This window comes from Phyllobates terribilis, unplaced genomic scaffold, assembly GCF_046119375.1.
Source record: "Phyllobates terribilis strain yellow unplaced genomic scaffold, ASM4611937v1 Scaffold_5__5_contigs__length_657084704, whole genome shotgun sequence".
Taxonomy (NCBI): Eukaryota; Metazoa; Chordata; class Amphibia; order Anura; family Dendrobatidae; genus Phyllobates; species Phyllobates terribilis.
In genome coordinates, this window is record NW_027362765.1 from 398,169,847 (window position 1) to 398,196,991 (window position 27,145).

Consider the following 27,145-nt stretch of genomic DNA (forward strand, 5'->3'; position numbering starts at 1 on the left):
AAGGAGAAACTGGGGAAGGCTGGCTCTCTACAAGGAGACACAGGGGAAGGCTGGCTCTCTACAAGGAGACACAGGGGAAGGCTGGCTCTCTACAAGGAGAAACTGGGGAAGGCTGGCTCTCTACAAGGAGAAACTGGGGAAGGCTGGCTCTCTACAAGGAGAAACTGGGGAAGGCTGGCTCTCTACAAGGAGAAACAGGGGAAGGCTGGCTCTCTACAAGGAGAAACTGGGGAAGGCTGGCTCTCTACAAGGAGAAACGGGAAGGCTGGCTCTCTACAAGGAGAAACTGGGGAAGGCTGGCTCTCTACAAGGAGACACAGGGGAAGGCTGGCTCTCTACAAGGAGAAACTGGGGAAGGCTGGCTCTCTACAAGGAGAAACAGGGGAAGGCTGGCTCTCTACAAGGAGAAACTGGGGAAGGCTGGCTCTATACAAGGAAACATGGTAAAACTGTCTCTCTACAAAGAGAAACGAGGGAAAACAAGCTTTCCATAATGAGGAACAGGGGAAAGCTGGCTCTTAAAAGGAAAAATGGGAAATCTGACTTTCTACAAGGAGAAATGGGAAAGCTGGTTCTCTACAAGGAGAAACAGAGGTGTGCTCTCTAGAAGAAGAAACAGTACTCCTAACACAGTATTTACATTGCAAAGGATATAATGAAAACTGTATATTATTAAGCTCAATCTAGTTGTGGTGGATGACATGAGTCATGTCACCCTATTTATATGAATGGTATTTGGAGCTGCTTATTAAAAAATGCAGAACATTTTGCTATAAATATGTATCAAAAATATATTAAAAGCTTTTTCAGAATAGACTGCTCTGTGTGTGGACATGAGGAACAACACTATTTCTGTCTATTAAATGACATGTATCCTGCATTTTTCAGCAGACTATCTCTAATTTTCAATTGTCTCTCAGGTAGTGAGTGGAGATTAACTGCTTTCGTATCTCCCATACACATTTAACAGACATGAGGGATTCCTGCTCTCATCTTTACAAAGTGCATGTCCAGAAGCAGCAACAGCAGTATGGAAGATATTATACAGAAGTACTGAACATTGTAGCTGTGAATCCAGCACTATATTGAGATAAACACTTACTAAGATGCAGCACTATTTATGTGCTTCTCTTTGTCTCAGTTTCACCCTCCACTCCTACCCTTTACATAGAATTCAAAAGGCAGCTGTAATGTAACCATTTGGAAACCTTGCAAGTCTATCTTTTCTTGAGCAAGACAGATTTTAGCAGTTCTCCACAGTGAATGATAAGCTCAGGAGGAGACAGGAGTGGGGAAGACGTGGCTCATAAGTGGAGAAAAAAGCTTTTCTTTCATCAGACATATTGCAAAGTTTCTTCAATTTGCTTGTACTATTGACTTATGCAGTTGGTTGAAACATCAAAGTACTAGAATACAGCCCCTTTAATGATATAATAATGATAAGCCAGAATTAAATATTCGGTAACATTTCATGGAGACAATTCAATCCGAGGTTCGTTGTAGGACTTGATCCAGGATTTTCTAGAACGAAACAAAAAAAATTGTCAAAGTCTTAAACCCCAGATTTACATCATCACTTGTCATTAGTGGGACTCGGTTTTACCTTTTTGAATAGCTGGGCTCGCGCTCTATTGCCCTGTGTTATCATTCTCCTCTCTTCCTCCTCTTTCCGCTTCTTTACTTCAGGCAAGCTGTTATAGATTCTGCAACATGTTACAGTGACGCAATGTTATTATGTGAGATCTCTGGTAAAGCTGCCATATGCTTGAAGTAGAGTCATGAATTATTTATTGCAAGGCTAGGTTAGATAGACGGATTATTAACATACCACGTATAATAAATCCCACATGTATTGTATGTTGTATGTATAAATGGCATTTTTTTAAACTTATGGGCACACAGTTACCTTATGCTTATCATATAGAATGGCATATATAGTGGGGAAAATAACTATTTGACACACTGCCGATTTTGCAAGTTTTCTCACCAACAAAGAATGGAGAGGTCTGTAATTATTATTGTAGGTACACTTCAACTGTGAGAGACAGAATCTAAAAAAATCCAGAAAATCACATGGTATGATTTTTACATAATTAAATTGCATTTTATTGCATGAAATAAGTATTTGATCATCCACCAACTAACAAGAATTCTGGCTCTCACAGACCTATTATTTATTCTTTAAGAAGCCCTCCTACTCTGCACTCATTACCTGTATTAATTGCACCTGTTTGAACTCATTACCTGTATAAAAGACACCTGTCCATACACTCACACTCCAACCTCTCCACCATGGCCAAGACCAAAGAGCTGTCTAAGGACACCAGGGACAAAACTATAGACCTGCACAAGGCTTGGATGGGCTACAGGTAGGGATGAGCAAGTATACTCGTTACTATTCGGTACTCGCCGAACAGTGCGGTACTCTGGCTACTCGTTACTCCCCGAGTTTCCTTGTGATTACTCGCTAGGAGTAACGAGTACAATGTAAGTCAATGGGAAATGCGAGTAAGCCGAGTAAGTGTCTGCTGGAGCCTATAAAGCGGTCTGGGGGCTGAGGATAAGGCTGAAATGGGTGCATGATTGTTTAAAAGCCAGCGGTAAAAAGCCGCCGGCTTTTAAACAATCACTCAGCCCCATACTCGCTTCCCCGCAGCCTCCCATCCCGATCCTCCGCTCCCCCACTGCCTCCCATGCCGATCCTAAGTTAGGACCGGGCGGGGAGCACAGCACCAGGAAGCAGGGAGCGAAGGACCCGGGCGGGGAAGCCAGCAGTGAAAAGACTTCACCGCCGGCTTTCCCATTCGGTGCTGCGCTCCCCGCTCACTGATGTATGCTCCCCGCTTCCTGGTGGAGTAAATATTAATGCTTGGGTGCTCGACCCGAGTAACGAGGTATAATAGAAGTGAATGGGAAACTTGATCATTTTTCCGGGCGGCACCCCTTCCCCAGAGATCTCTCGAGGGCGTCTAAAAACTGGTTAAATCGATGGAAACATTGCTGAAATTACATGCATGGAGAAGACACCTGGAAGTATCTCTGACTCCCAGGTCACTGGTGTGAACAATGTTGTCAGAGTATTACACCACTTTTACGGACTGACAATAAAACATACAAAAATGAAGAGAAAATGGATTTTCCTGTAAAAAATGTTAAGAAACATTCTTTCCAGGATAATGATTTGTATATAACTCAAAATAAATAACAGAAAAAAATGCTGTGTTTTTGGACGTTCGCATTGCTTTCAACGGTGAAAAATACATTCACCAGTAAATGTAATTTTAACATTTAACTACCTTATCTGGCCATGAGATATGTGAGACATGATCAGACTCATCCATCCTCCTCATTTATGAAGGAGGAACTCTGAAAGTCCCATTTCTATTTTTCAGGGCCCCTCACTATTTATAGAGGACCATGGACCATCAGGTGGCCCTTACTATTGTTAGAGAGCCAGCAGCCAGCTATGCTTTGCATAGCCGTATACTATATTGCTACTGCAATATAACGCATCCCTCTGAGGTGGTCAAATTTTCTTTTTCGTATATATTCTGTAAGTGTAAAGAAGGTCCAGCAGGCGGCCCTCACAATTTATAGAGTGCCAGAAGGCAGCCTCCACTATTTTTAGAGGGCCAGCAGGCGTTTTGGGGACAGATGGGACCAAAATAGAGCTTTTTGGTGAAGAATATCATTCAACTATTTACTGTAAATGGAATGAGGACTACAAATCAAAAAACACTGTACTTACAGTCAAATATGGTGGATATTCAAAAATATTTAGGGGTTGTTTTGCAGCCTCTGACACTGGGTGCCTTGACTGTGTTCAATGCATCATGAGAGCTGAAGATTACCAAAGAATTTTGGGTCGCAATGTAGTGCCCAGTGTCAGAAAGCTGGATATGCATCCTAGGTCATGGGTCTTTCAGCAGGACGATTACTCAAACATACTTCAAAAAGCACCCAGAAATGGATGGAAACAAAGCACTAAAGAGTAGTTATGAGCGAACCTGCTCGCCACTGCTCGGTACTCGCCCGAGCATCAAGGTGCTCAACAAGGTCGGCGCTCGGCGAGTATTTCCGGGTTGCTCGGGTGGGAACTCGGGTCCCCGCCCTGCATGTTTAGCACTCTTTAGAGAGCCAATGAACATGCAGGGATTGCTTGCCACGCACTGTAATGCTGTAGCCTTGTTGGTTGTGGGCATTACAGTGATTGGCTGGCCGCACAGCATCATCAGGTCTAAATAAGACCTGGCGCCACTATGCTCGACACAGTCTACCCCGGAAACAGGCAGAGTAGCGAGAGCTGCTGCTGAGTCAGGGAGAGATTTGCTTGTTTAGAGTTAGTATAGGTATTCCACAACATATATGTATATATCCATCTGAACTAATAGTCCTTCTGAGGACTAATCCAGGTGCATATTTTCAGTGGTGAAGGTGATAGGCAGGCAGGCAGTGTATGTGGCAGACTGCAGTGCATATAGTTCAAGAGGGTCCATAGCACGTTCCTGCTTCTGGTCTTGCAGATATTTGTATACATAGCCCCATATATCATGGACCAAAGGACATTTGTTTTTCATCTTAATCCTGGTTATTTGTTTAAAAAGCAATCGAAAATATACAATTTTTCTGCTCCATTTGCTTGTTATCACTGCAGAATAAAGCCAGATCTGTTCCATATGACAGCGATAAAAATCCAGACATTTGAACTGAACCTGGAAAATATTGGCCTCTGACGCGTCCCCCGGGCCGTGGGGAACTCGGCAGCCGGGCGTCTGGTTGCCGAGGGATATCACGGTGGCTGGCCTGGTCCGTGGCCCAGGGCGGTCACTCAAAAGGGGGGATATGTATATATGGGGAATATGGGAAAGTTCGTGACGCCACCTGTGGTACCTGGTGAGGATCACCAGCGCTGCAACAGTCCTCTGAGGCAGGTGTTAGGGCAGCTTGTGATGGGACGGCTCCCCACAGGTGGAGCAGGCCTCAGGGCAGTGTAGTAGTAGAGAGTGGGTTGCGCTGGGCGTTGTAGTGCAGGGGGAACGATAGCGCCGATGAAGAATGGACGGAGGCAGTGCAGTGCAGTCATCCAAGATTTTACTCACAGTTCTTAAGACACTTCACAGGTGCACTATACAGGTAAAGGCCTCCCGCATCGCGCTGCGTTCACCGGGCAGGGGTTCAATCCTTCCTCAGGCAACTTGGGAATACCTGGCAGAACCCCACTTTCTCGTGTTCCTATTTTGACCATCTTCACTCTGGTCTTTCTCCCTCCTGCTCTGCGCTGCCCACTCTCAATCCTGCTTGGGTGCTCTGAAGTCCTTCCTGTACGTCGGATCCGGGACCTACTTGACCCTCCTGGGGATTAGAATGCTGCAACGATTCCTCTGTCTTCTGACAGATGCGGGGCGTACGGGTGCCATCCTGCACGCGCCGTACCCCCTGGAATCCTTTCTGTAGAACGGAGCCTACTCCCTGCTCCCCTCCTGGGCCTCCTTACTTGGCCCTACTTGTGGAGCAGATCTCCTAATGAGACTCTGCTCCTGGATTGTTCTTCTGAACAGTCCCGAGCTGTTCTTCTGAACTGCTCCCTAACTCTGAACCTGCCACCCTAAGATGGCTTCCCTATTTATACTCCTACTAAAGTGCTCCCTCTAACTACTTCCTCCACCCACACCCACTACCGGTTCCCCCTACCTTTGGGTTCCCCCCACTCCAGCCAGGGTCAGGGCTCAGCAGAAACATACATTGCGTCTTGCCCCTGTGGCGACTGAACCCTCAGGGGCGCCACACCTCCTTTTCTATTCTGTTGCAGTGTGTCGGCCAAGTTATTCACACTAGGTCTCTGTGGAGAATAATATTAGTAAATTACAGGCCTGCTACTTAAAACCGTGGTTCTCTATCAGACATATCACATATAACAGTGTTCCAAAATCAGCCATTTCTGCCTTCCATTTCGTTGCAGTGTGTCGGTCAAGCTATTCACACTAGGTCTCTGTGAAGAATAGTATTAGCAAATTACAGGCATGCTATTTAAAACCTTGGTTCTGTCAGACATATCACATATAACTGCGTTCCAAAATCAGCCATTTCTAGTGAACGTGGAAAATATTATCCTCCATTTAAAATGGGCAAGGTGCGTGGCAAGGGATGGAGAAGTGGACGTGATGGTGATGGTGCATGCAGAGGCCGAGGCAGAGGCCGTGGGTAAGCTGAAATTGTGCCACAAAAAACACCCACATGTTGTCGCTCGACCTTCCTGTACCAATTGCTAGTGGACCGCAGCACACCCCTATTGAACCCAGAGCAGTGTCAAAAGGTTGTTGGTTGGATAGCAGATAATGCATCCAGTTACTTTGCCCCCACCACTACCACCTTGTCTTCCACACAGTCAAGTCTCAGTAGCCATGAGTCTGGACCGCATATTCCTCACCCTTTCACTCTAATCCTCCTTCCTCCCACCATGCAGAGTGCCCGGAGACAATTGATCCCACACTTGGACACTCAGAAGAGCTGTTCACTTTTCCATTTGTAGATTCGAGCCTCTCGCCCGGCCAGCTTCAAGCGAGTCAAGAGGAGAACGCGTGTAGCGATGCCCAAATATATGAGCAGCCACGGTCACACGAAGGCAAAGGTGGGAAAGTGCAATTACTGTCGCAAGAGGTGGATGATGATGATGATGATGAGACACAATTGCCAGAAAGTCAGGAGGCGGAAGTGGAGGACGAGGTGGTGGATGATATAGTAACTGACCCAACCTGACAGGGGGACATGTGACGCGCCCCTGGGCCTGTGTCACGCTGCATTGCGCACGCGGGAGCTTACCCGGAGCCGGATCTCTTGAGGGTTGTAGTCTCGTGGCGGTGATCCGGTCCGTGCCCAGGGAGTCAGACTAAGTGGCGCTGTATTAGCGGTAGATGTTGGACGACTACGCCACCCGTTGAGTACAGCTAAGGAGCTGCTGCTGCAGGGCAGACCGCTGAGGCCGGTGGTAGGATTGTGCAGCGTGATAGTATAACCCCCAACGGGAGGGGTATGGCCTCAGGGCAGCTGACGTGGATGATGGGGGTAGCAGGAACCACTCGGAGACGGTACGGTGTAGTTCAGGGTCTTTACTGGTGACAACGATAGACCCTCCCGGAGTACTGGCTAGCGATTGGGGCCTGGTCAGTCCTTGAGCAGATGGGATCTCCCCTGGCCAGGCGGAGTTGTAGGCCTCCCAAACTAACGATACTCTTCTGGCTACCTTGCTAGAGGCGGGTATAAGTAGCCCACGTCCCTGAGTGTACCGTGTGGTGCTCACCCGTATGGCCGGTGACTCGGGGCCTTCTAGTAGCTTCCGCTCCACGACGGCGGTGCTGGTCCCACGCGTGTGACCGTGCCTTCGGGTTTCTGGGCCAGAGGACCTGCAATCCCCTGCCGGTCGGTTTCTGCTGCTGGATAGGAGTTAGTCCCCACAGCCTCGGACTCCGGGTCCGGTGATAACTTCTCAGTCAGGGCGAGCTCTGCAGCTGCCAGCCCCTGACTCCTTGTAGCACTGCTCCCACAGAGCTCCTGATGTTCTTTTCCTATATCTGCTTCTCTGTCTCTACTTCTTCTCTACTCACTAACCCTGCCTCAGCCCTAGGTTTATATAGGGGAAGTTCTTCCCCTCCCAGGACTGGGCAGGAGGTGTGGCATGCACAGGATCCCTGACCAAGAGACCTCCCACCTGCTCTCAGACATAACATTGCTGTTACTGTGGAAACCAGACCCCTGGGGTGCCACATTCCCCCCTAGTGAAATATAGTACTCCGGGACTAAACATATTTTTAAACATAACAAGGTATAAACAATAATAGTACAATAAGAAAAACATATAAAGATGGTCACGGCGTGTCCGCAACCGGGTGCAGTTTTTGAAGAAAAGCAAAGGTGTCCATTTCACCAAAACAGGGAGACGAAACCAGGTAGGGGTCTGTCCTGCCCCGAGTCCTTAACAGTCTTTAGTCCATTCCTGGGTTACGCTCCAACCAATTGTACAAGGATTCCCGGTAAATCCACCAAGGACTCCTAAAAATAACTAGAAACACATAATTATTTACAAGTAACAAGAAAAACAGGTAACCACAAATAAAACAATTTATACACTTCAAATCCTCCAACGTGCGGGTAACTGGCCTCTAGTGGCCCTAGTGGACCTACGGAGCTGACTGTCTAGCCCTGAACTACAGGGTATAGGAGCTGTCAAGGGTAAACTGGGCAGCTGTCTACCGGCTCTTTGGCTCACTAGGGGTACGGCAGGCTCACTATAAGCAGAGGGTTGATCCTCCTGTTCTGCTTGTGTGGAGTCTTCTGCCTCCTGGACCGGCTGCTCTTCCAGCTCTACCTGTTGCTCCGTAGGCACTTGGGATGCTGGTTGGAGGAACGTGAGGACGGGTACCACAACTGCACCATTGACTTGAGTCCAGGACCGAGGGAAGTCTCCGAGCACAGTACTAACCATATCTTCCCTTTCCTCTACGGGTCGATGGTCTTCTTGTTCCTCTTCAGGGTTCCGTAGCTGTTCAGGACACTTCTTCAGGTGATCCCGGGATACAATGGCTATGGTCTCCCCTCCGTCTTTACTGATGGTACAGACTTTCGGGTTCTCGTGGCTTGAGGGCAGTACGGTGTACGGGTCCTTCTCCCACTGGTCGTCCAACTTGTGGAGCCGTCTTTTCCTCTTCAAGACCTGCTCTCCGGGTACCAGGGGAACAGCGGGAGCATACTGGTTGTAAGTTTTCTCTTGTCTTTCCCTAGCCTGACAGAGACTTCGCTCCACGCTCTCCTGTACTTTCCGGTACTGCTGCTGCCTCTCTGTGTCCCAGTCTGCTTCTGGTGAGGTGTCCTCGGGTGTCAGGACTCCCATTTCCAGGTCAACAGGTAACTTACCAGGTCTCGCCCTCATTAGGTAAGCCGGGGTACAGTTGGTGGAACCTACCGGGATGTGGTTGTATAGGTCCACCAGATCGGGCAGCTTCTCAGGCCACAGACTGCGTTCTTCCAGGGGCAACGTTTTCAGGAGATCCATTACCACCTGGTTCATTTTCTCACAAAGTCCATTAGTTTGCGGATGATAGGGTGTCGTCCTTATCTTCCGGCAGCCATACAGATTGCAGAATTCCTGGAAGACCTCCGCTTCAAAGGCAGGTCCCTGGTCCGTCAGCACTTGGTCCGGGTACCCGTGTGGACGGCAGAAGTGCTGCTGGAAGGCTCTAGCTGCTGTTTGAGCCGTTAAGTCTTTAACGGGGACGACAACCAAGAACCGGGAGTAATGATCCACAATGGTTAACGCGTAGACGTAGCCACTTCTGCTTGGGGTCAGTTTTACATGATCCAAGGCTACCAGTTCCAACGGCTGCCGGGTGACGATGGACTGCAGGAGAGTCTTCTGGCTGGCACGGTCCTTCCTTCTTAGGTTGCACGGGCCACAGTCTCTGCACCACCTCTCGATGGTTCCCCTCATGCCTACCCAGTGGAACCGCCCACGCAGCAGGAACTCCAGCTTCTTCCATCCGAAGTGTCCAGCCCCGTCGTGGTATGCTTCCATCACCATGGCTGCGTCTCTCCGTGGCACCACTACTTGCCAGATTAGTTCATGCGTCCGGGAGTTAACCATTCTGCGGCACAACTTCCCCTTGTAAAGGAACAGTCGACTCTTCTCAGCCCACAGTTGCTTGGCTTCCTCTGGAGCGTCTGGGTCAAGGCGAGCCTCTGGCTGAGTCAGCATCTCCTTCACCAGCCGGACGGCAGGGTCACTGTCTTGCGTTTCCTCCCAGTTGTAGTGAGGCAAGGGGTTAAACGTAGCGGCTTGCTTACTCCTTACCCGATGGGAATACTGGATAGTCCCATGACGGTGGAACGCGGGGAGTTCGACTTCTTCCAGTCCCTCTGGATCTTCTCCTACGTCCGGTAGGTTTGGCATCCTGGACAGGGCGTCCGCGTTGGTATTGGAGCGTCCTGCCCGGTATTTGATTGTGAACTCGTAGTTGGACAGACGGGCCATCCATCTCTGCTCTAGGGCACCGAGTCTTGCCGTGTCCAGGTGTGTCAACGGGTTGTTATCCGTGTACACGGTGAACCGGGAAGAAGCGAGGTAGTGCTTAAAGCGTTCGGTGACTGCCCACCGGTGCTGTCTTCCAGGAGCAAAAATTAAAGATGTGTCTGACAGGATATCAAGACTCTTCAGACCTACAGATCACTACCCATTCCTGCTAATACATGTGGGGACAAATGACACCGCAAGAAAGGACCTGGAAACCATCTGCAGTGACTTTGAAGACTTAGGCAAGAAAGTGAAAGAATTGGGAGCGCAGGTGGTCTTCTCATCCATCCTCCCAGTGGATGGCCATGGAACAATGAGGTGGAATAAGATTCTACAGGTGAACAACTGGCTACGTCGATGGTGCCGTCAACAAGGATTTGGATTTCTGGATCACGGAATGAATTACCTATACGATGGACTACTTGCTAGAGATGGGGTGCACCTTACGAAGACTGGAAAACATGTATTTGGAAGTCGCCTTGCTACACTCATCAGAAGAGCTTTAAACTAGAACAATGTGGGAAGGGAAGCAAAAGGCCAGAAAAAGCCATACAGCTGACAAATACTATTGAGATCTCTGCTACTGGAAGTGGAAAAGAAGAACAAAGACAAAAAAATCTAAATAATAAAAATATGGGAGGAAGAGAAACCAATCACAAACTAAAATGTTTTTATACAAATGCACAAAGCATGGGCAACAAACAAGGAGAATTGGAACTACTAATGCAGGAAAAGGAATATGATGTCATTGGAATCACTGAAACTTGGTGGGACGATACACATGATTGGAATAAAAGGCTAAAAGGATACAACTTATTTTTAAGAAACAGACTTGATAAACGAGGAGGAGGTGTTGCATTGTATGTTAGAAAAGCGTATATCTGCACAGAGATTGAAGCTTCAGAGACTGGGAGTTCTGTGGAAACTGTTTGGGTAAGAATACAAGGAGAGAACAACGGAAAGGACACCATTGTAGGCATTTACTACAGGCCACCTGGGCAAGCTGAAGATATGGATGAACTCTTTATGTATCAAATGACCAAGTTCTCCAAAAAATATGACGTAGTGGTCATGGGAGATTTTAACTATCCAGACATTTGTTGGGAATCTCTCTCAAGTAAAACTAACAGGTCAAGCAAATTCTTATCCTCTCTTGCTGACAACTTTATCTTCCAAAAGGTAGGGGAGAAAACAAGGGGATCTGCTACTTTGGATCTAATTCTTATAAACAGGGAGGAAATGGTTGAGGAGGTAAAGGTGGCTGGGACCCTAGGAGGCAGCGATCATGCTATTATAGAATTTTGGATAACTAGAGGAGGAAGACATGTGAAGACTCAAACTTCAAGGTTAGATTTTAGAAAGGCAGATTTTAAGAGACTCAGAAAGAGAATAGGAGGGATCCAATGGCTGGATGTCCTTAAGGACAAAAATGTCCAGGAAGGATGGGAAATTTTTAAAAATGAGATTCTCAAAGCACAATCGTTAACAATCCCGAAAAGTAGGAAGAATGGGAAGCATTTAAGGAAACCAGGATGGATGAACACAGAACTTAAACACATGCTAAAAAGAAAGAAAGAAATGTTTATTAAATGGAAAGAGGGAGGCATATCTAAAGAAGATTATAATGCAGTCTGCAGATCCTGCAGGGCACGTATCAGGTTAGCTAAAGCTGACAATGAATTAAGGCTTGCAAGAGATGTCAAAAGCAATAAAAAAGGATTTTGGGGGTATGTCAAAAGTAAAAGAAAAGTCAAAGATGCTATAGGATTTTTACAGGATGAAAATGGAGAAATGGTAAGAGATGATGTTGAGAAGGCCGAACTTTTTAATTCCTATTTTGCATCTGTTTTCTCTCAGAAAGAAAATGTAACATCAACTGATCTTCACTGTCCTTTTAAAGGAATAGAGGAATCCAAGTTATCAGTAAACAGAAAGATTGTGAGGGAATATTTAGCTAACATAAATGAGTTCAAGTCTCCAGGTCCAGATGAATTACACCCCAGAGTACTGAAGGAGATTGTAGAAGAAATTTTAGAACCACTCTCCATAATCTTTGAAAATTCTTGGAGAACAGGAGAAGTCCCAGAAGACTGGAGAAGAGCAAATGTTGTTCCTATCTTCAAAAAGGGGAAGAAGGTGGACCCAGGGAACTATAGGCCGGTGAGTCTGACTTCTATACCAGGAAAGATCTTTGAACAAATTATTAAACAACATGTATGTAAGTACATGGATAAGAATGAAGTGATTAACCAGAGTCAGCATGGGTTTGTAACTAACAAGTCATGTCAGACTAACTTAATTTCCTTCTATGACAGAATCACTGACTGGGTGGATCAGGGAAATGCTGTAGATATAGTATATCTTGACTTCAGCAAAGCATTTGACAAAGTATCTCACATCATCCTTATTGAAAAAATGACCAAGTATGCAATGGACCAGGCAACTGTTAGGTGGATTCATAACTGGCTTAGTGATCGGACTCAAAGGGTGGTTGTAAATGGCTTCACATCCAGCTGGATGAATGTCTCAAGTGGGGTACCACAGGGCTCCGTCCTGGGACCTGTATTGTTCAACATCTTTATCAATGATTTAGATGAAGGAATTGAGGGTAAACTGATTAAATTTGCTGATGACACAAAGCTAGGAGGGATAGCTAATACTAGAGAAGAGAGAGAGAGGATTCAAAAAGACCTAAATAAACTGGAGCAGTGGGCAGCAACCAACAGAATGGTTTTTAACAGGGAAAAATGCAAAGTACTACATCTGGGCAATAAAAATGAAAAAAGCATATACAGAATGGGAGGAATAGAGCTGAGCAACAGTACATGTGAAAAAGACTTAGGTATACTAATAGATCATAGACTGAACATGAGTCAACAGTGTGATGCAGCAGCAAAAAAGGCAAATACAATTCTGGGATGTATTAACAGAAGCATACAGTCTAGATCACGTGAAGTCATTATCGGTCTTTACTCCTCTTTGGTCAGACCTCATCTGGAATACTGTGTACAGTTTTGGGCACCACATTTTAAAAAAGACATAGACAAACTGGAGCAAGTTCAGAGAAGAGCGACCAGAATGGTGACTGGTCTGCAAACCATGTCCTATGAGGAACGGTTGCAGGATTTGGGAATGTTTAGCTTGCAAAAAAGAAGACTGAGAGGAGACTTAATAGCTGTCTACAAATATGTCAAGGGCTGTCACATTGTAGAAGGATCATCTTTATTCTCATTTGCACAAGGAAAGACTAGAAGCAATGGGATGAAACTAAATGGGAGGAGACACAGATTAGATATTAGAAAAAACTTTTTGACAGTTAGGGTGATTAATGAGTGGAACAGGCTGCCACGAGAGGTGGTGAGTTCCCCTTCAATGGACGTCTTCAAACAGAGGCTGGACAGACATCTGTCTGAGATGATCTAGTGAATCCTGCTTTGAGCAGGGGGTTGGACCAGATGACCCAGGAGGTCCCTTCCAACTCTACCATTCTATGATTCTATGATTCTATGACTGCCAGGAACTCTAGCTTAAATGAGCTGTAATTCTCAGGGTTTCTTTCGGTGGGTCGCAGTTTTCGGCTGGCGTAAGCGATTACTCGTTCTTTCCCCTGCTGGATCTGGGACAGCACGGCTCCTAGCCCGATGTTACTTGCGTCGGTGTAGAGGATAAAGGGCTGGCTGTAATCAGGGTACGCCAGGATTTCATCCCCCGTGAGGGCCATCTTCAGGTGGCGGAAGGACTCTTCTTCTAACTTCTCCCATCTGAAGGGAGGCTTCTGGTTCTTGGCCTTCCGGGACTGGCCTATCAGGAGGTCCTGCATAGGAGCTGCCTTTTTGGTGAAACCGGGGATGAATCTGCGGTAGTAGCCTACCAACCCGAGGAACTGCCGCACTTCCTTTACACTGGAGGGACTTGGCCATTCCTTAATTGCGGTGATCTTATCAGGGTCGGGAGCCACTCCATCAGCGCTCACCACGTGTCCCAGGTACTGCACCCTTGGTTTCAGGAGGTGACACTTGGAGGGTTTCACCTTTAGGCCGTAGCTTGCCAGAGCTTCGAACACTTCCGCCAGGTGTTTCAGGTGGTCCTCATACGTCTTGGAATATACGATGACATCGTCCAGGTACAACAGGACCGTCTCGAAGTTTCTGTGGCCCAGACAGCACTCCATTAATCGTTGGAAGGTTCCTGGTGCATTGCAGAGTCCGAACGGCATGCAGGTAAACTCGCTAAGTCCCATCGGGGTGGTGAATGCGGTCTTCTCCCGGTCCGCCTCTGCTACAGGAACCTGCCAGTACCCACTAGTGAGATCCAAGGTAGAGAAGAAGTTAGCAGATCTTAAAGCAGCCAAAGACTCCTCTATCCTTGGTAAGGGGTACGCATCCTTGTGTGTGATACGGTTGATTTTCCGGTAATCTACACACATCCTCATGGTGTTGTCTTTCTTTTTGACTAAGACTAGTGGAGCTGCCCAGGGGCTACAGCTATCCCTGATCACCCCAGCCTCCTTCATGTCTCTAAGCATCCCCTTGGCGTGTTGGTAGTGTGCAGGGGGTACGAGTCGATACCTCTCTTTTATGGGAGGATGGTCTCCCGTGGGGATGTGGTGTTCTACCCCCTTGACTCGCCCGAAGTCTAACGGGTGTTTACTAAACACTCTCTCGTACTCTTGAACCACCCGATAGACTCCCTGTTTCTGGTGTGAGGGAGTGGAGTCAGTACCCAAATGAAGTTGCTGACACCAGTCCTCCATTGTTTTCTGAGAGCCGTTACCTTCCTCCGGGGAAGATGGAGGCAAGGGTTCTACGGACTGTATGGAATCTTGATTGATGGTATACAATTTGGCTAGCGTGGCATACCGGGGCAGGTACACTTCCCTCTTCCCGATATTTATTATGCGAACGGGCACCCTCCCATGGCGTACATTGACCACCCCCCGTGCTGTCAAAATGGTGGGCCTACTGTCTGAGTAAACTGGTTCTACCATTGCCTGGTAATCTCTACCTCTCAGACCAATAGCTGCCCGGCACCAAATCATCATTTCACTTTTCGGGGGCATGGCAATAGGGAAAGGGTCACACATTCGCACGCTACCAATCTCACCACCGGAGAGTTCTAGCTGTTGCCGTCGCATCAGTGCCCGGATCTCTTTCTGGAGCACTCGCTGCTGGCCGGAGCTGGCGTTCTTGGCAACCTGCTGTAAAAGGAAAATCACCTCTGCAAGACAATTTTCAATTACATTAGTTCCTAGAGTTATCTTTGGGTGACTCTCGTGTTTGTCAATGTCTACAATGATCAGTCCCTGTGCTGCCAGTTCGACTCTACCGATTTTAATGGTCACCTCTTTAAATCCAATCTGTGGCACGGGCTGACCATTGCTGGCGATGATACTCAAGTCGTCGTCAGGGTAGCGGGTGATATCCGAGTCATTCCAGTACTGCTTGAAGAGCACGTACGGGATGGTGGTGACCTGTGACCCGGTGTCCAGTAGGGCACTCATAGGAATGCCATCCAGTACCACGGGTAAGACTGGACGTCCTCCCACATATTTGTCGCGCCAGTTCGATGGGCCTGGTGATCTTTTTCCTGGGGGTTGGCCCTCTACCCCAGGTTGTGCCAGTTTAAAGGACAGTACCTTGCCATATGTCCGGGTTGATTGCAGCGGCGGCAGATGGGTCGTCCGTCCTCGTTGTATCGGTCGCTGGGTCTTCCTCTGGCCGGTGGGGTCCTCCTTGGTCGACGCCACGGGATGTCCTCCGGTCCGGATGCCAGCTGGATCTTCCCTGGAGTGGAAACCTGTAAAGACTGCACAGTTCGGGTTAGCGCAGCAACGCTTTTAGCTAGCTCTTGGACCTGATGGTGCAGGTCTGGAGCCGGGTCATTGTTCAAAGCCTGCGCATCAGCTCCCACAGGCCCTGCCGACAAGGGCGCCGCCTCCTGGTGGTAAGTGGTAGAGGGGCGTCTGGGGGTCACAACGCCACCTGGTGCCGGTTCTCGAAGCACCCGGATGGCTCTGTCCTTGAACTGTGCAAATCCCAGATGAGGGTCCTGTAAGGCCATTGCCCGCAACTGGGTTCGGTGGGCATTGCAATATAAACCCTCTATAAATTGTTCAGTCAACAGCCTGTCCTCGTCTCCCACGCCGTCAGGGTCGGTCTGCTTAATGGCTCTCAGGGCCTCTTGTAGGTTCAGGGCATAGTCCCTTATACTCTCATGTGCCCGCTGTTTGCACCCGTAGAATCTAAGCTTGATCTCGGCTGAGGTGCGGGTATCAAAGGTGTCCCTCAGCCGGGTTAGTATCCCTGCGACAGTCCTCCCCCCAGGTGGCCAGGACTTTACCTCCCTTTGGGCTGTCCCGGTTAATTGGGCCACCAGGATGCTCACTTTTTGCTCCTCTGTGAGGGGGTACACCTGGAAGAGGCTATCCAGCTTTTCTCTAAAGTCATGCAGGGTATGTGACTCCCCTGAGTACTGGGGTAGCCAGGCTGCCCCCGGGATATAGGGCATGGTGAAAGGCATGACCGCAACAGCGGTGGCGCTGGCGGGGGTTGAAGCGGTGAAGCTCTCCTCCGTATCCGGCATCCTTCTCCCCCCTAGTGGACCGTGGCCTACCTTGCGATGATCCTCTTCCGTAGGCCGCGGCTCCGCAGTGGATCGTCAGGGTTGAGGACCTTCCGTTGCGCTCCTGTGACGTCGGCGTCTGCTGGGCTCCTTCCAGGACCTTACGCAACGTCCGGACGTGAGGCGGGGCTTCAGTTCTCGCGCGCTTTCGGAGTTCACGTCCCTCTTCTTCCCGCGCGGCGTCCTCAAGATGGCGTCCAATGGCGGGAAAACTCCACGTATGGCGGGAAGAAGGCTGAAGATGGCGCCGGATGGCGGGAAAACTCCACCGATGGCGGGAAGGAAGCGGAAGATGGCGCCGGATGGCGGGAATCTTCACCACAGGTAAGTTTGAACAGTCTTTTTCAGGCACGGAGTACCCGGTGGTTGCGGGCACGAAATCCTGCCGACTACGCCAAAAGTTGACGCGCCACTGGGCCTGTGTCGCGCTGCGTTGCGCACGCGGGAGCTTACCCGGAGCCGGATCTCTTGAGGGTTGTAGTCTCGTGGCGGTGATCCGGTCCGTGCCCAGGGAGTCAGACTAAGTGGCGCTGTATTAGCGGTAGATGTTGGACGACTACGCCACCCGTTGAGTACAGCTAAGGAGCTGCTGCTGCAGGGCAGACCGCTGAGGCCGGTGGTAGGATTGTGCAGCGTGATAGTATAACCCCCAACGGGAGGGGTATGGCCTCAGGGCAGCCGACGTGGATGATGGGGGTAGCAGGAACCACTCGGAGACGGTACGGTGTAGTTCAGGGTCTTTACTGGTGACAACGATAGACCCTCCCGGAGTACTGGCTAGCGATTGGGGCCTGGTCAGTCCTTGAGCAGATGGGATCTCCCCTGGCCAGGCGGAGTTGTAGGCCTCCCAAACTAACGATACTCTTCTGGCTACCTTGCTAGAGGCGGGTATAAGTAGCCCACGTCCCTGAGTGTACCGTGTGGTGCTCACCCGTATGGCCGGTGACTCGGGGCCTTCTAGTAGCTTCCGCTCCACGACGGCGGTGCTGGTCCCACGCGTGTGACCGTGCCTTCGGGTTTCTGGGCCAGAGGACCTGCAATCCCCTGCCGGTCGGTTTCTGCTGCTGGATAGGAGTTAGTCCCCACAGCCTCGGACTCCGGGTCCGGTGATAACTTCTCAGTCAGGGCGAGCTCTGCAGCTGCCAGCCCCTGACTCCTTGTAGCACTGCTCCCACAGAGCTCCTGATGTTCTTTTCCTATATCTGCTTCTCTGTCTCTACTTCTTCTCTACTCACTAACCCTGCCTCAGCCCTAGGTTTATATAGGGGAAGTTCTTCCCCTCCCAGGACTGGGCAGGAGGTGTGGCATGCACAGGATCCCTGACCAAGAGACCTCCCACCTGCTCTCAGACATAACATTGCTGTTACTGTGGAAACCAGACCCCTGGGGTGCCACACATGCAGAGTGAGGACAGTTGCATACAGGGAGAGGGAGGCGTAGCACCACAACAGGCAGGAAGAAGCAGTGTGGTGGCCGCAGACACAAGGCGGGAAAACATTCCCCGTAACACCAACACGACGAAAGTTGCTAATACAACTGTTAGGTCTTCCCGAGTATGGTTGTTTTTTAAAGACTCTGCAAATAACCCCAAAAAGGTCATTTGTACCACCTGCCAGGTCAGCATCAGCAGAGGTAGCAAAACTACCAGCCTGACTACCACCAGCATGATCAGGCACATGGCAGAAAAGCACCCTACTAAGTGGGATGAACTCCAGGGTCCAGAAACAGTGTCTATGGGTGACATCACTGCTTCTTCCACTGTTGTGCATGCAAGTCAAACCCCTGTCCATGGCGCATGCAAAGGTGCCTCCGGCCCTGCACATGTCGTTGCACACTCTCAACTAGCACCATCAGCATGCACGTCCACGTCCTTGTCCCATTGAAGCGTTCAGTTGTCCCTACCCCAGTCCTTGGAACGCAAGTTCAAATACGCAGCCAACACCCCACAGGCCACACTACTAAATTCACACATTTTGCGACTGTTTGTGCTCGAAATGTTGCCTTTTAGTGACGCGCCCCCAGGGCCGTGGGGTACCCGGTGCCGGGCCGGTAGATGCTGGGGGATGTCACAGTGGCGGTGACCCGGTCCGTGACCCAGGGCGGTCAATAAAAAGGAAGGGGTTATGTATAGAGGATTTATAGAGTTTTTATAGAGTTCGTGACGCTACCTGTGGAATGCGGCTAAAGGGAGCCGCCGCTGCGGAGCAGTCGTCTTTAGCTGATGTTACTGCAGCAGGGATGGTGTGGCTCTCCACAGGAAGAGCTAGCTCCAGGGCAGTGTAGATGATGTTGCAGGTTGTGCTGGGCATTGCAGTGCAGGGGTTGATGGCGCAGCAAGAAACACAGAGACAAGGAAGTGCAGTCCCAGGGTCTTTACTAGTGCTGATTAAACAAGCCGGGACTAGAGTATTGGCTAGAAGTGGAAGTCCGGGCAGCCTGGAAGCAAGTAAAAAATCCTCCTTGCCAGATGAAGTTGGAGGCCTTCCCTTTCCACTAAACTCTTTGGCCCTGCTACTTGTAGCTGTGCTGTGGCCCTCGTCCCTAAGTGCGGCGTTTCTGTGCTCACCCGTATGGCAGGCAGCTCGGGCCTTGCTGGTGCGTCGCTCCCTCGTGGCGGTGCTGGACCCTGCGGTGCTGCTGAGCCTCCGGGCGTCTGATGGGGCCAGGAGACCTGCAATCTCCTGCCCTCCGGTTTCTGCTGCTGGGCCTTCGGTGCCCCACAGCCTCGGACTCCGGTGTCCGGTTCTTCTGTGCTGGTTCATCTGGGGTGAGCTGCCGCGCAGCTCCAGTCCCCAGTTCCTCTCTCCTCGACGTCCTCGCTTCAACTCCTCACCCTAAGACTAACTAACCCCGCCCCCAGATCCCAGTTGCCAAGGGGAGTGGCTCCCCTTGCTGGTCTGGAGACAGGAAAGTGTTGCATGTTTAGTATACCAGACTAGGGGACCCCTGCTTGCTTCCAGGCATGGCATCACCTCTGGTGAGGGAGGCAATGCCACTGTGGCAACCGGACCGCTGGGGTGCCACAGAAGCATTACGCAACCTGATGGCAGCAGCCGTCCCTCAGTACTCGGTCTCCAGCCGCCACTATTTCTCCCAGTGTGCCGTTCCCACATTACACGAGCACATGTCCCCCAACATTAGCCGTGCCCTCAACAATGAAGTTATTGAGAAAGTCCACCTAACCACTGACACGTGGGCAAGTACAGTGACAGTACATCTCGCTGACGGCACACTGGGTTAATATAGAGGAAGATGGGACCCAGTCAGACCTTGGGACGGAACACGTCCTCCCGATGCCAAGCATTGCGAGCCCTGGGTCAATCAGGGTTTCTCCCACATTCAACAGCTCCTGCACCTCCTCCTCCTCTTCAGCCTCCATCTCTGAAATGAGCACATCAGTCAGAAGCTGAAAGCACTTTAGCACTGCTTCGGCCAAGCGGCAACAGGCTGTGTGGAAGCTAATATGCTTAAGTGACAAACCACATACCACTGAAGAGTTGTGGACAGCTCTGAAAGAGCAGGCCGATCTGTGGCTGTCATTGCTGAACCTACAGCCAGGCATGGTCGTGTGTGCCAATTGCCGCAACCTGGTGGCGGCTCTGCAGCGAGGCGAGCTCACACACGTACCATTCCTGGCCCATGTGCTTAACCTCATGGTTCAGCAGTTTCTCAAAACCTACCCAGATCTGTCACATCTGCTTGTCAAAGTACGCCGCCTGTGTGCCCATTTTAGAAAGTAAGCTACAGCTTCCGTCGCCCTTGCCGTGCTTCAGCAGAATTTCAAGCTTCCAGCTCACCGACTGGTGTGCGATGTCCCCACACGTTGGAACTCTACATTGCAGATGTTGGGAAGGATTTGTGAGCAGAAGAGGGCAGTTGTTGAGTACCAGCATCAACAAGGCCATCGGTATTCAGGTCAGACTCCACACATAAAACCTCAGGAGTGGACATGGATGTCAGACATCTGTACCATACTCCAAAACTTTGAGGACTCCACCAAGATGGTGAGCGGTAATGACTCCATAATTAGCATCACTATCCCACTTCTCTGTCTTATGAAACACTCTCTGTTCACAATTAAAGAGGATGCATTGCACGATGAGATGGAGCAAGGAACCATACAGGGTGATTCCACACAGCCCAGCCTCATGTCATCCCAACGTGAATTGGGTGAGAATGAGGAGGAGGAGGAAGAACAGGAGCTAGTTTCATGCACTCTAGATGGTACTACCTGCACAACTGTCATACCATCTGTTCACCATGGATTGCCTGAGGACAGGAAGGATGGGGAAGAGGAGGAGGAGGAGAGCATGGTCAGTCATTTTCTTGGTGAGGACACGGAAGTCTTGCATTTTCCAAATTTTGGGTGACAGTCATTACTGGTTGGTGACCCTTGTAGACCCATGTAACAAGAAGAACTTACTGTCTCTTATTCCCATGCAGGACAGGCCTAATAAAATGGGGCAGTACTACAAGGCCCTAGTTGCAGAATTATTTAAAAATTCCCATCTGAAAACGCTGGCGGCAGAGGTCACAGTTCGTTGAGCAACCAAGGAGTACAGGCGAGAGAGACACAAACGCAATCCAGCAGAGGCAGGGGAACACTGTCAAAGTTCTGGGACAGTTTTCTCATATCCTCCCATCGCACAGGCCCTGAGATGCGGGGTACTCTCACAAGTTGGGAAAAGTTTCGGAAGATGGTGAGGGAGTACCTTGCCAACCGTACCAAAGTCTTCCGTGATTCCTCTGTGCCTTATAATTATTGGGTATCCAAGCTGGAAACGTGGCATGAACTCGGTCTCTACACCTTGGACGTCCTGGCCTGCCCTGCCACTAGTGTTTTGTCAGAGCAGGTTTTTAGTGCCGCTGGTGGAATTATAACTGATAAGCACATCCACCTGTCAACTGAAAATGCTAACAGGCTGACAATTATAAAAATGAACAAGGGCTGGATTGGGCCAGACTTCTCAACACCACCGAATGATAGCAGAGTAGCATAAACTCAAATGCAGTGTCTTTTTTTGGGGAGGTCTAACTCTGTTCGCATGCACCTCTGTCTTCACACCCACACATGGGTATAAGCTTCCTGATTTTGTCTATTTACTCTTGTCCTCTTCCTTCTCCTCATCCTCATCCTCCACCACCATATCACCACAATATCTACCATATCACCATATCTACATCTCCTGCAAGGGGCATTGGAGTTCCTCCAAATTTTTGGCAGCTGTTGCATTCACTGCATAGGCAAACAGTATGGGAGACCCACTCCTTTCTAATGGGAACATGTCGTTACTGTGGCCCACCTCTATGTGTCTTTAAATTGGTATTGGGATTTTTCCCAAATTTTGGCAGCCCTTGCAGTCACTGCATGGGCATTACCACTATAGGAGACGCACTCTTTAATAATGGTAACAGCAAAGCATAGCCGACTGTTGACCCTTTAAGAATAGTAAGGGCCGCCTGATGGCCCTATAAAAATAGTGTTTGTGACTTTCGGAGTCCCTCCTTCGTAAATTAAACTGGATGTGTCTGATCATGTCTCACACATCATATGACCAGATAAGGTAGTAAAATGTTAAAATGACATTTCCTGGTGAATGCATTTTTCACCTTTGAAAGCAATGTAAAAGTGCAAAAACGCATCAAAAACGCTACGTGTAAACATAGCCCAAGGTGTGGAGGAGCATTTTTGTTTTTGTATATTTATTTTGCCTTATATACAAGTCATTACCCTGGAAAGGATGATCCTTAACATATTTCCCAGGAAAATCCATTTTGGTTTCGTTTTTGTATGTTTTATTGTGAGTCCGTAAAAGTTGCGTAATACCTCTGACAACATTGTTGACAGCATTGACCTGGGAGTCAGAAATGCTTCCAGGGGTCTTCCCCATGCTGTTACCATGTCACTTGAGCACTGTTCCCATCAATTTGGTCAATTTTTAGGCCCTCTGCAGACCGCTGAGGGGGGGGTGGGCTCCGGAAAAATGCTTGAGTTTCCCATAGACTTACATTGGGCTCATTACTCGGACCGAGCACTTCAGCATTCCAATTTGCTCGACCCGAGCAACGAGTACCCAAGCATTTTAGTGCTCGCTTATCACTACTGGAGAGTTCTGAAGTGGTAATTCCAGCTACAGTTGCGTCAAGTCTCCTACTACTACCTCTTACATACAGAAGCTGAAGAGAAACTGTAAATGACACATTAAATCAGTAAATTTCTGCCAACTTCGATGAATTTCTGTCAACTATGATACATTTCAGTCAACTTTGATGAATTTCTGAGTACAGATCATTGTAAAAGTTATGAATCGGTCAATCAGTGTATGGAAGAAATCAATCAAGTTATAGACTTTGGAAGAGATGTATGCGACCAGAATGAACACTCATTTCCATGAAATGTTACCATCTAGCACCTGTCCCTATTGTAAATGCAGCTAACATCGGTATTAATAGGGAATATTTTTTTTGTTGCAGCAGCACAGAGTATAAGGCAATAATCCCTCACAAGATGCCTGTAATACCTCATCCATAGTGCGATAGCTCACCTGTACACGGATTGCAGATAAGAGAGGTAATATTGTAGAATATAAAATAGATTTTAACTAGCCCCGAAGAGTTTTTTTCTTGGACGTGGCAGCAACAAACTATGAAGGAATGCAAATAACCCTGCCTGCTTTGATGAATTTCTGAGTACAGATCACTGTAAAAATGATGAATCGGTCACTGAGTGTATGGAAGGAATCAATCTAGTTATGGACTGTGGAAGAGATGTATGCGACCAGAATGAATACTCATTTCCATCAGATGATACGTAGCACCTGTCCCTATCCTTAATGCAGCTAACAGGGGTATCAATAGGGAATAGAATATATTTTATTTTCTTTTGTTTGGTTGCAGTAGCAAGGAGTATAAAGCAATAATCCCTGGCTGGATGCGTGTAATACGCTATCCATAGTGCAATAGCTGACCCATACATGAATTGCAGACAATAGAGGTAATATTGTAGAATTTAGAATCAATTTGAATTGGCCTTCTCATCATTAAGGAGTGGGTCTGCTAGACTGGTAATGCGTATGCACTAAGTTCATGGGCTGCCAAAAATTAGGAGGCATTCCAATACCCCTTTGAAGAGACGTAGTGAAGGGCCTCAGAAAAATGTTATTAAAATTATTAAGGAGTGGGTCTCCTAGACTGTTAATGCGTGTGAACTAAGTGCAAGGGCTGCCAAAAAATTAGGAGGCACTCCAATACTCCTTTGAAGAGACATTAGTGTAGGGCCTCAGTAAAAAAATAATGTTTTCCATTATTAAGGAGTGCGTCTCCTAGACTGGTAATGCCCATGCACTAAGTGCATGGGCTGAAAAACATTTACCCCTGGGGGGGTATACATATATATTTTATATATTCACGTTAAGGAAGAAAAGCCGGCACCAGACCTCGTTATTCCAGGATTCAATAGTCCTCAAAAAGAATCCGGTCGTGAGCGGCCAATGGTCCACGGTGCTACACCAGAGAGTTCCAATATAGTTCAAATAAAAAGTGGCACTCACCATTGACTTGAACAAACAACAATCTTTATTTAGATAAAGACATCAAGGAGCGGTGGTGAACAGGGGAATGCGGGGGAGCATGAAGCTAGACTACGGCCGTTTAGCGCCGGAATATGCTTCTACGGGTCCATGCATTCCAATGCCAAGGTACTTCTTCAGCATCTTCCAAAACGTTTCCCTTCTTGACAAAGTACTCCGTGCATCAGTGCCTGGGTGCTGGGAGGGTCTAAGAAAACTGCCCCAGACCTTTTACAGTGTTCCCCTGCCTCTGCTGCATCTGGTATGTGTCTCCCTCGCCTGTACTCCTTGGTTGTCCAAGGAACTGAGACCTCTGCTGCCAGTGTTGTCAGATGGAAAAAAATTGTAACAATTCTTCAACTAGGGCCTTCTGGTACTGCAACATTTTTGTAGACCTATCAGCCAGAGAAAGGAGAGATAGAAAGTTCTCCTTGTAGCGTGGGCCTATAAGGATAACTAACCAGTAATTAGTGTTGGCCAAAATGTGTACAGCGCAAGGGAAAGGCAGCGGGACATAAACTCAGCCATGTGTGCAAGACTGCCAACAGCCAAGACTTCCCTGTCCCCACCAAGAGGATGATTGTCCATCATCTCCTCCTCATCCTCCTCCTCGTCCTCCCTCTAATCCTCCCCTTCAGGCCATCCACGCTGAACACATGGGATGAAGGTGGTGTGGGTAGTACCATCTGTAGCGCAGGCAACCAGTTCCTGTTCCTCCTCGTCCTCATTATCACCCAATCTGCATTGAGAAGATGAGATGAGGCTGGGCTGTGTAGCATCACCCTGTATAGTTTCTTTCTCCATCTCAACTTGCTCCACCTGCAAAGCCTTCTCATTAATTGTGAGCAGCGAGCGTTTCAGTTGACATAGAAGCACGATGGTGACACTGATTATGGCGTCATTGCCGCTCACCATCTTGGTGGAGTCCTCAAAATTTTGGAAAACCGCACAGATGCCCACTCATCAGCTTTTATGTGCAGAGGCTGATCGGAATACCGAGAGGCGTGTTGGAACTGATACTCAACAACTGCCCTCTGCTGCTCACAAAGCCTTGCCAACATATGCAACATTGAATTCCAATGCGTGGTGACATCGCTTACCAGTCGGCGAGCTGGAAGCTGCAAATGCTGCTGAAGCACTGCCAGAGTGGCGGAAGCTGTATCTAACTTGCGGATTGGTCACAAATGCGGTGTACTTTCAAAAGCAGCTCAGGCAAATCAGGGTAGGTTTTGAGAAACCGCTGAACCACTTGAGCACGTGGACCAGGCATGGTACATGTACGAGGTTGCCAAGCTTCAGAGCTACAACCATTGTCACACATGACCATGCCTGGTTGTAGGTTCAGGGGTGAGAGCCACAGATCTGATTGCTCTGTTACAGCTTTTAAAAACTCTGCAGCGGTGTGTGGTTTGTCACCAAGGCAGATTAGCTTCAGCAGAGCCTGTTTCCGCTTGACTGAGGCAGTGCTGAAGTGCTTCCAGCTTGTGACTGATGTTGTCGTTTCAGAGAAGGAGGCTTATGAAGAGGAGGAGGTGCAGGAACTGCTGTAGAAGGTGGGGACAATCCTGATTGAACCTGGGCCCACAATACTCGGCGTTGATAGCACGTGTTCCGTCCCAGGGACCAACTGGGTCCCGGCTTACACAATATTGTACCTATTGTAGCGGCCCTAGCCACAAGCACATATCCACATGCCCGTGGTTAGGTGGACCTTCCCAGTAACTGCATTTGTGAGGGCACAGCTGATGTTATGGGACACGTGGTTGTGTAAGGCGGGGACGGCACACAGGGAGAAATAGTGGCAGCTGGGGACCGAGTACTGAGGGTCGGCCACCGCCACGAGGTTGCGGAAAGCTTCAGTCTCTACAAGCCTAAATGGCAGCATTTCCAGTGCAAGCAGTCTGGAATTGTGGCCGTTTAGCATTGTGGCTTGTGGGTGGGTGGCTTCTTATTTGCACTTGCGTTCCAAGGACTGGGGTAGGGACAACTGTACGCTCCACTGGGACAAGGACGTGGACGTGGTTGCTGACAGTGGTTGCAAGTGTGCAATAACAGGTGCAGGGAGGGAGACATCTTTGCCAGCGTTATGGACAGGGGATGCACGTACAATAGAGGAAGAGGCGGTGGTGTCACCCGCAGACACTGTTTCTGAACCCTGCTGTTTGGACCAACTACTCATGTGCTTTGCTGTAAAGTGCCTGAGCATGCTGGTGGTGATCAGGCTGATAGTTGTGCTGCTCTTTTCCGACGGCACATTTTCTTGGATTAATGGTAAATCCCGCCTTCCTTAGAGCATCAAGAACGGCCTGTAGTTTAGGTAGGTGACTAGCCCAGTCTGGGCTAAAGACTACGATGTCGTCAAGGTAGGCTGCGCATACATCTTATGTGGGGCTAGGATCCAATCCATAGCCCTGTGGAAAGTGGCTAGGGCCCCGTGTAGTTTGAACGGCATCCGAGTGTATTGAAAGCACCCATCAGGTGTCGAGAAAGCTGTCTGGGACATGGGGATCTGCCAGTAGCCCCTCGTCAGGTCCAGAGTGGAGATGTACCTCGCTGGTCCAAGCCGCTCAATGAGTTCGTCATCGCGGGGCATTGGGTAATCGTCACACTTGGACACCTCATTCAGCCGGCAGTAGTCATTACAAAACCTCCACTCTCCGTTGGGTTTTGGTACGAGAACAATTGGGCTCAACCACCCCCTCTTTGACTCCTCTATCACCCAAGGTCTAGCATCCTCTTTCCTCTTCACCTCGGCTGAGATCACCTCCCGACGTGCTTCCGGAATCCGGTACAGCTTCAGATTCACTCTTACATGTGGCTCTGTTAGCACATCAAGCTCTACCACCTGAGTATACCGAGGCAACTGTGAGAACAGCTCCCGATTCTGCTGCAGCAG

The 27,145-nt window shown here is 49.0% G+C and overlaps 1 protein-coding gene across 1 annotated transcript in view; it reads right to left on the reverse strand.

The window, feature by feature from the left end:
• Positions 1–268: 268 nt before the first annotated feature.
• The window catches only part of CUNH10orf90 (chromosome unknown C10orf90 homolog), a 320,876-nt gene continuing 293,999 nt past the window's right edge, over positions 269–27,145 (reverse strand). The window contains exons 8-9 of the mRNA XM_073681344.1: positions 1,604–1,703; positions 269–1,521 (exon numbers count right to left, since the gene is read on the reverse strand). Coding sequence (XP_073537445.1) covers positions 1,483–1,521; positions 1,604–1,703 — 139 coding nt within the window. The 3' untranslated portion in view covers positions 269–1,482. The remainder of the gene's footprint in view (positions 1,522–1,603; positions 1,704–27,145) is intronic.